General features: G+C 40.1%; 1 protein-coding gene across 1 annotated transcript in view; it reads left to right on the forward strand.

The window, feature by feature from the left end:
* The window catches only part of baiap3 (BAI1 associated protein 3), a gene marked incomplete at its 5' end in the record, with an annotated part of 42,592 nt that overhangs the window by 20,088 nt on the left and 12,658 nt on the right, over nt 1-9,846 (forward strand). Inside the window, 13 exon segments of the mRNA XM_014023882.1 lie at nt 1,692-1,775; nt 1,957-2,064; nt 2,493-2,552; nt 3,670-3,736; nt 4,159-4,372; nt 4,603-4,647; nt 4,817-4,894; nt 5,817-5,922; nt 6,031-6,138; nt 6,212-6,304; nt 8,805-8,908; nt 9,006-9,123; nt 9,301-9,425. Coding sequence (XP_013879336.1) covers nt 1,692-1,775; nt 1,957-2,064; nt 2,493-2,552; nt 3,670-3,736; nt 4,159-4,372; nt 4,603-4,647; nt 4,817-4,894; nt 5,817-5,922; nt 6,031-6,138; nt 6,212-6,304; nt 8,805-8,908; nt 9,006-9,123; nt 9,301-9,425 — 1,310 coding nt within the window.

Consider the following 9,846-nt stretch of genomic DNA (forward strand, 5'->3'; position numbering starts at 1 on the left):
CATAACTTTCCTAAATTTCACTGGACCATTGAGGGATTTCACATTCCAACTCACACAGTTAACTGGGTGACTGTTGAGGAACCTGTTAATATTAGAACTGCTCATGTATGGTCAATCGGACTGTTGTGCAATATCCACAAACCATCACAAAAAAATAACCTGAAAAAGACATTCTCAAAACAAATAGATCCGGTATAGTCCCACCCCTTTCTCCTAAAAAAAAACGGAGAACCCAACAAACAAAAAATCCACACATTTGTGCTTATACTGGGGGGCTTAACTCCCTGTCTGGACTCCCGCCACAACTAAATAACAATAACAAAAAAAAAGGGGTTCCCTTACTTTAAAATATTATTACTGYTTATGCTCCTTGCAGCACTGATAAATAAATCACTAACCAAGATCTGGATCCCCCTGTGAAACTCTCGAACAAAGAACAAAAAGAGGAATGTYGTCCCTGAGAATAATGTTTAAAATTAAACAAGGTATAATGCGGGACATAAAGTTGAAAGGTTCATTACAACCTGACAGTCATAATGGATCAATGAAGATTGGACCTGCGGTCAACGCCGGTCCTCGCTGTCCATCGCCGAGATGATTCTCTTTTTAACGTAGTCCTTTGGTTTATTGGCATCCAGGAACTCCTTGTTTTCCTCCCCATGAGAGATGCGGAGCCGTGCAGGAAAAAGCAGGCCATAGCGAACATCACGTCGGTTGCGAAGGAGCCTCCTCACCTCCGTAAACGCCGCTCGAGCCTTGGCCACAGCTGCCGTGTAGTCAGATGTGATGATGACCGGTGATTCTTTAAAACGAAGAGGACCGCGACTCCGAGCCCGACGTAGTATTTCCACACATTCTTGATAATAGTGCAGCTTAGCACTATTAGCTTATTGCCTACCTGTTTCCACCTGGAGAGCGATGGGCTCGGTCAACCAGTGGCTCTTTATCCATCTGTAGAACCTCTGCTAGCAGTTTAGCCACTGSTGWAKTGGAGCTGGATTCTGGCGTYTCWGGAACTCCAATAATCTGCACATTGCACCTTCTCATGCGCCCTTCCATATCGTCACACTTCCTTTTGAGCCCACCGACTTCTTCTTTCAGTTCCAACACGGTGGCGCGCAGAGAAACAACCTCGTCAGACCAGGTTGACAARCCATCCTCCACTTCTTTAACGCTCTGTTTAACGTGATCCAGATCTGCGCGCAGTAGCATCGTGCCATTAGCCACCTCAGCTCTCACCGCTTGTAGCTCCCCTTTAATAAGAGTGAACTCTTCAGCCAAAGCCGCTTTTATTTCGGATTTGATCACAGATGAGAGATCGGTTTTTATAGCGGCAAGAATGTCAGACTTCAAGGGGAGTGTGTCCGCCTCGCTGCGGGAGGGAGAGGAGGGCGTCAAAGGTCCGGCTTTAGCTGCAGTTAGCTCCGAGGCGGCGTCTGGTCTAACAGCCGTCGAGCTAGAATGTTTACCTTTCCTCRAGTTTGTCGCCATTCTTCTATTCTTCCAGACAAGAATCACTCAGGGATCGAGTCCGAACGGACCAAATGTTTAAAAAAAGCAAGGACATTTAGTATAGAACCACAAACTGAACAAGTCAGAGTGGGAGCCCACGCGACACACGTCTCACTCCTCCGCCATCTTGCCTCGCCTTCGTGTTTTGTGTAATCTAAAGAGGTTTTGTTTCTTTCCAGTGTCAGAGAGGGGCCTGCACGGTGCCACCACCACAAGAGCATGTGGACCAAGCCTTTATTCCTGAAAAAATCAGCAGGACAGAGGTGCGTGGTCTTGTTTTTGTAATTTTCCTTTCGCYGAAGGATTATGTTTCAAAAGTCACTTTAAGATTTGAGGCTTTTAACCCTGCTTTGAATGTGCAGCAAAGCAGAAAATCAAAAGATGAAGGAGAGCCTGCATTTGTTTTTGAAAGGTGGTTATTAAGTGGAATTTGTTTTCATGTAGCTGGATCTGCTTTATGAGGAAGGTTTGTACACGGTGGTCAACAGGGTCGGCGTGCCTCCTCCAGAACACGTGAAAGGCGATGATGAGCTGTTTGCCTACCTGCTGAAGGTATCCCTCTCTCTGCCGCGTAATAATCATGAACAGAACAGACTGTATTTCTAGAGCCCCATTAAATCCCAGCCAGTAACACTGATGGTTGTTTCCCAGAGAGTGTTATTTATCGTGTGGAGGCTGTTAAAATCTGAGCAGATGCTCTTGGCTCAAAACTGATTAAACATCAAAGCCCAGTCACACTGTGTACTGATATTCAGCTGTGATTATGCCCTGCTCAGGATTGTAGCCTCTCCTTTGTCTGGAGTGGGAGTTTTTTTTTTCTATGTTCTTAACAGCTCAGGTACAAGCAAGGACACAGAATAAAATACTTTTAAATAGTGCTTTTGATGTTTTTTTTCTGGTCTGAGGAGCACAGTTTCATGTATTTTGCTATTTATTACATTAAATATATGTATATTTTTTTTACTGTCTGTCTTTCCGAGGTGTTTGATATGGGTGAGGAGGAACATGACATTGTTCTTCAAAAAGTTCAGGAAGCAAAGGTGAGAGTTTGTTCACAAAACTTTGCATGTAGAATTTCACTAAAAATGTAAATGGCACTGTTAAAGGGGAAAATGCTCACAAACTATGAACACAATGTTATTTTTACACAAGCATAATTCCAAAAAAAAAAAGAAGAAGATGAGATGTTGGCAAAAATTTAAAGAAAAACTATACATAAAGCAAATCATACCATATTTTTGATGCCTTTGATTTTAAGCCCCTCATGTGATCCCTAAATGCTGGTTAAAGCTCTATCATGCAGAGAAGAAATCATCCATGAATCTTCTCTGGGTCAAAGTTCATTTAAAATGAACTGAAGGTGGGAGGCTGTTTTATGGTCAAATGAACCAATGTTCTTTTTTGGAAACAGCGTCCTCAGTACTAAGGAAAAGAGGAACTGTCTGGCCTGTAATCCATGCACAGTTCAAATTTCTGCCTCTCTGATGGTATGGGGCTGCATTAGTGCTTATGCGTGAGTTGCTTTCACATCTGGCAAAGCAGTGTTTATCATGTTTTATTGTGATTAAAATATATTTGTTCAAGATTTGCAAATCATTGTATTCCATTTTTATTCATGGCCCAACTATTTCAGAATTGGAGTTGTAGATTTATTGCACAAGATATTTCTTATTTTAACATTTAAGGAGAACATGTAATGCTGACATTTCAACCTCGCTTCAGAGAGAAATGAGAAAAATAACTTCTCTGTTGTTTTATATTATGTTTTTGTTTTTTGGTGCTTTTTTGTGCAGTTTTTGTATCTTTTGACTTTCAGAATGAAAACATTACTTACTCAGTTGGAGTGTGCTGGTTTCTGTGAAGATGTTTTGTGTGAAAAATGGAGACCTTCATCATCCAAAAACCTCTTTTTTTGTTTGCTTTTACTTGACTTCCTGGGCCTTTTTCAATAATAACTGTGAAGAACTATGAGCCCTTTTGATTTTTTTTTACCTTGAGACTTGCACACGAAATCGATTTAATAAATTCTTACTGTACAGTACATTCTGATATTGTGTTAAATGGAGTTAAAAGAGAATAAAAGCTGCTAGAGTGCATTAGAAGTATTTATTTTTCTGCCATTAACTGTTACGTTTAAAAGATATTTGTTTTCCACAGAGAGCCAGCTTTTCTTTGAGAGTCTCGGTCATGAAAGCAAAGAACCTGATGGCCAAGGATGCAAATGGTAAGTYCTTTTCAAGCTTAAATCAACTCTGAAAAGAGATGTTTCTTTAATTAGTTACCATTTATTTAACCGGGCGAATCCTATCGAGATAACAGATCTCTTTTTCAARCAGTTTCTGGCTCTGAAGGCAGCTTAGACATGTGTGTTTTTAGACTATAAGAAAAAACTGGAGTAGCTATCCAGAGAAAACCCAAACAAACAGGAAGCTTGAACCAAGGACCTTCTTTCTGTGAGGCAACAGTGTTAACCAATTAACCACAATGCTGCCAAATAAGTTTTACACAACAATAAAATCAAACTGAAAAGTATTCRACATGATTTACTTCCCATCAACGAACAGTTTGTAGCACAACTCAAAAGCTCAAAACGTGCAGCTTTAAGGAAAACATTAAACCGTCATGGTTCACGTATTGTGTCGACAGGTTACAGCGACCCCTACTGCATGCTGGGAATCCTGGTGGGCCAGAGCCCTCGGGAGACCGAGGAGAAGAAAGAGAGGAAGTTTAGCTTTAGGAAGAGGAGGGAGAAGCTGGAGAAACGCTCCAGCACCAAAGAGGTGCTGCCTGCCAGGTGTATCCAGGTGACCGAAGTCAAACCGGAGACTCTGAACCCGGTGTGGGACGAGCACTTTGTGTTGTGAGTATGAGACAGACTTTTGACATTTTCTAAAGGAACCACGCAGGATGATGTGCGTCATGTACATGGATTTTGTTTAGTTTTGTTTTTCACACTAAAGCTGTTAGTGATGTGACCAGTGCTGCGCGTTGGCATTCCTGTGAAAGTAGGACTAATCTGTTTTTTGTCAACATTAGTCATGAATACGATCGACAGTCAGAGATTTTCCTGTTTCGTCTTCTGTTTTTCAGTGAAATAGATGATGTCCACAACGACCTGTTGCATTTAGACATATGGTAAGTTTGGAGCATAAAAACCCACTTTGACACWATTTGAATAATTAATTTGAGAAAATTGGTCAGAGCTGACTCAGTGAAAGAAGAAATGATTTTTCCAGTTCTGCTTATTGGTGATCAAAGAAAACTGAAAGCTGTACTAATATCTGAGGTCTGTTCTTTTCCACAGGGATCATGATGATGATGTATCTGTTGCAGAGGCCTGCAAAAAGCTCAATGAAGTCAGTGGTCTACGAGGAATGGGCAGGTCAGACCTCACTATTTATTTACAGTGCATTATCACACAGTAAATGCCTCYGAATCCTGATTTGCTCAAACCTATTTTAGCAGTTTTACTAGTGCCTTTGATGTGTGGCTATGCAACAGGTTCTGATTTTGYGCACAACTAAAGGCGTAATTTGTTTAGTAATTAATTCACCCAGTTGTGGCAGGAAAGAGATGACTCATCATCAAACATGTCATTGAAATGGCCTCTTTTATGCGAATAAAGCCTSAAGTGGCAATTAATGAATCAAGAGGCCTTTGTGTGCATGTGCTGAAAAAAGCTGCTTGTTGACTCCGTGGGATCTTTCTGAGTTTTGTCCTTTTTAAAGACACGTGGAGGAAATCTTGGTGCTCGGAAAGCTGTGCAAACAGAAAACAGAGCCTGATAAATAGCAGACATATTTAACAGGAAACGGAGAATGCCAATCAAAGCCGAGGGACCAAAGTTTCATCATCCTGTGGTGAAAACTGAGCGGTTATCAACTGAAGAAAAAACACCCTGTTTTTTAAGGAAAATAACTCCAGGCATGATTTTTTTCAATGCATCTTTAGCGATCTAATTGCAGTTGACTACATATTTGAACATAAAAGGTTGTTCATAGACCACCAGGTGATCTGGTCTCCTTTTGTCTGCAGACACAATTTGTTCTGATCCTCCCCTATCTGGCCACAAGATAATTATTGCAGTTATTTCCATGCAGACACTGCTGATTGTTAACATGGACACATTTGAAAATAACTTCCTTTTTTTAATATAGAAATGAATTACATACTTGGGCTAAATATCTCGTGGCCACAAGATAGTAATGTGTGGCTATGAGATATGTGTTTTTTTAACCAATGTCACCGGACAAGCACAGTAAACTCGAAATTATATAAAGTACTTTATATTTATGTGTTCCCAGGTATTTTAAGCAGATTGCAAAGTCAGTTCGTTCTAATGGATCATCATCATCAGGCTCAGAGGAAAATGCTGATGACTTCCTTGGATGCATCAACATTCCTTTGAATGTGAGCAAAACCAAAACAGATTTTACAAATAGACAAAAAAAAAAAAACAACAGATAAGATTTTTTTATATTAAATATTAACATTAATCACACTGGTTCCTTCTTGCAGGAGATCCCGGTTGTTGGCTATGACACCTGGTTTAAACTGGAGCCTCGATCAAGTGCGTCTAAAGTTCAGGGAGAATGTCACCTGATTCTGAAATGCTTCACCAGCCAGGTATTTTCATGCACAATATTTCCTCTCGTCCACCTGCACGTAGACCGCCTTGTAATGTTTGCTTTACCTTCAGAGGGACACAGCTTTATCTAAGAGGGACACAAACGTCTCCATCCACAAGAAACTGCTTAGTCAGATTGTGGAGTACGAGCATGCTCAAGTGAAGGTGAGTTAAATCCTATTTTTCATAAAAAAATGTGTTTTAGTTTTTTTAATTCAGTGCTAATGCATTTAGCCAGCTTACTTAAAGCAGGTCATTTTAACCCAGGTTGGGTGTTCGGGTTAGTCTGATCCACTCCCAGTATTTACTGACAAAATGAAGCCCGTTGACATGTAGAACATGTTTTCACCGGGTGCACTACTTTCCGCCTCTCATTTCTTACATGAGTCATGAGATGTTCAGGGTCAGTTTGACCTCGGAGTGTTTGTGAAAACGAAAAAAAAAAAAAGTACACGGTGAAAAGGAAATATCCCTTTATCTCCAACGGATGTGCGTTTGCTCTAAATGAGCCTGTGCCTGTGTTACTGTGCAACATTTACTGATTAACATATAAACAACCTCATTTTACAAGAGCTTTTTGAATTTATTTTCAAATATATTAGGACACCCCCCCACACACACACACACACTTCCTGAAATGTATTATTAGTCTGTTTTTTTTCCTTTTGTTGCACCAGACAGCTGTTGCAATAGTTCCATGTTAGCTGTAACATTTTATTGAGGTAGTCTCTAATTCAAAACATAACATTTTTCATATTTGAAGCCACGCTGTGAAAGATTAAAAAAAATTTAAAAAAATGTGAGCAGAGCTTTTCAATTTCAACACAGTTCGGCTACAGCTACTTTATGTTTTGTATTATTGTTACTGTTTGTCACCAAATACAAAAAGGCACTGGTGTGTTTGCCTACATCAGGGTGTGTCTGAGTTTGTTGGTCTGTTGTGTTAGCAAAATATCTCATGAGCTTATYCATTTAAAGCAAACCGACCATACACAAAACTGGTGTACTCGGAGAGCTAACTGAATGTGCAAGATCCCTTTGTAAAACTCTACTTTTAGCTAATGTAATGTTAGCAAAAATTTCATAAATACTGGACACTGGAAGAACTTTAACGCAGATTTCAGAAAGTAATCACTGGATTTGCATCTGCTGTTGATTAACACTTAGAAACACAATGCAAAAAATGTCCACCTAACTAAGTTTTAAAACATTACAGTATATCCAGCCAAAATGTCTTTTTCATCTAGTTTTGAGACTGATTTACTAAACAAGAACTGATTGTGTAAGAATAATMATCTTGTTTTCAGAATGTGTAAGATTATTTGTCTTGTTAGTCTGAAAATTTGACTCAAATTAAGTCAAAAATCTCTTCCAATGCAGTAAGAAAATTTTACTTGGTAAGATTCTTGAAATAAGAAAAAATTGAGTCAAATCAAGTATTTCAAGAATCTTACCAAGAAAAATGTTCTTACTCCATTGGCAGAAMGKTTTGACTTAATTTGAGTCAAATTTTCAAACTAACAAGACAAATAATCTTACACATTCTGAAAACAAGATTATTATTCTTACACAATCAGTTCTTGTTTAGTAAATCAGTCTCAAAACAAGATCAAAAAGACTTTTTGGCTGAATTTAAGATTTTAAAACTTGGCAAGATGGACAGTTTTTGCAGTGTTAAACACTACTGGCCAACACAAAATAGGCTATAATTTAGCCCATTTTAAAGATATTGAGGTAAAATCTGTTGTGATAGTAGCTGAGAGTCATTCACAACTCATGAGGCAACAGATTGTGMATTGCACATTTTTATTTATGCCGGTTTCACACGGCAAGATAATTAGGCAGATTTTTGCCTGATTTTGCCCTTCGTCAATCTTAAGCTCRGCTCTAAAAATAATTCTAGGAGATATTTCTGCTCTRTGTTCAGAGTGATYTAGTCRTCTCAAAAGGGCGTCAAGACCGCTTTGACCTTGAATCGGTGATATTTAACAAGTTGGATTGTCTTGGCTTCATACCCCAGTGTGTGTGGTGTTCCCCGAGGACAAATAAATTCRAAGCCTGATGAATGTGACGTGTAGCCAATCAGAAAGCAAGGAGAAGAAAACGCRGAGGGGAATCGAAAAYACAGAAGACAAAACAACTGCCACRGMGCACCAGGAAGTCTGRTGGATGTCGGAGACATCTTTYGGTTTTGTTCTTTCKTGGTKGAAAATATWGTCCACAAACTATCRCCATTGCTTCCTCGTCGGCCATGTTTGTTTTCTCTGAGCTCACGTTTGATCTCAAGAGTTCCTGCAGGATTTTCTGCCTGATATCTGAATGTTCGTTAGTAAAATCTGCAGTAGTGTGTTGTCTTCTGCCATGGAGGTGTCCACCACACACTGTCGGACCAAACATGTTATAGCTATGATTTTTTTTTATTGTTGCGTGTGGAGTCTCAGTCTTTGTAAATCAGCCGACTATTTTAAAATCTTGTGAACCAGGCATACATTTGACCAACGCATAATTCCTTAACCTATTGAAATGTAGTGGGCTAAATGCATTCTTTAAAGAAATACAGGAGYTTTAATGTAACTAATGGCATTTATACCATTACAAATAAATCTTCTGATTCTGATTGAAGTGTTGCTGAAGCTAAATTGTCGYCTTCTATTTGAAATTCTAGAGAGAGCCGTACAACTGGAACGGGCAGGTTTCTCCTCCTGCATGGACGGTACTAACTCACCACGCTGTGCAAACGGATCTGTCACCTCTGCAGCAGGCAATTGTGTAGGTATTARTGACGGAATCAAATTGATTAAATCAAATCTGAGAGCTGCAGCATCGGATGGAAGGTGCATATTTGTCTCCCCCCACCATCCCACAGACGCTGGCAGTGCTACAGCAGCCACCATCGGAACCAGAGGGTGTGCTACTCCCTGCTGCTGCGCCTCCTGAGGACCATCGATGCAGAGTGGGATCCTCCCGCTGTGAGGGGTGACCTGGTAGGTTCTACATTATCGGCTTCCAGATAGAAGACAAAAAAAAACTTTCATTGCCTAGAAACAATCACCTCATTAGCTCAGCCCTTCACTGGCATTCATCAAGGTTTTTGGTTCAGCCAAAAATGTCTCAGCGCCGGTGTACCGGAAGCTATAACAGAAGGCCCTTCCTGTGTCCAGGAGAGGCAGCTATCAGACAGCTTCAGGCTGTACACAGAGCACTGCCTGTGCCTGATGAAGAACATGCGTCAGGTTTTCCCCTGCACCAGCGCCGCTGCCATTACACGCTACGAGCTCATGCTGAGGTAAAGTCACACCTCCATCGCATCCTGCTGTAAACCCGCGCTGCCATACCGAGAACACGTTCGACCTTTCACCTCCACAAACACAGAGCGACTACAAGCAGTCAGTCCMACTCTGTGGAGGCAGCAGTAATATCACAGCATATTACAAAAAAAACAGTCACCTGACCATTTCTCATAATTCATGCCAAAAAAAATAGTGATCATTTCTTCACTACTGAAGCTTCTCAAATCCTAAATCATGATCAGCCGAAATGGAGGTTTCACTGCAAAAACTGTCCATCTAACAAAGTTTTAAAATCTTACATCGAGCCAAAAAAATCTTTTATATCTTGTTTTGAGACTGATTTACTAAACAAGAACTGATTGTGTAAGAATAATAATCTTGTTTTCATAATGTGTAAGATTATTTGTCCTGGTAGCC

The sequence above is a fragment of the Austrofundulus limnaeus genome, unplaced genomic scaffold, assembly GCF_001266775.1.
Source record: "Austrofundulus limnaeus strain Quisiro unplaced genomic scaffold, Austrofundulus_limnaeus-1.0 Scaffold4, whole genome shotgun sequence".
Lineage (NCBI taxonomy): Eukaryota > Metazoa > Chordata > Actinopteri > Cyprinodontiformes > Rivulidae > Austrofundulus > Austrofundulus limnaeus.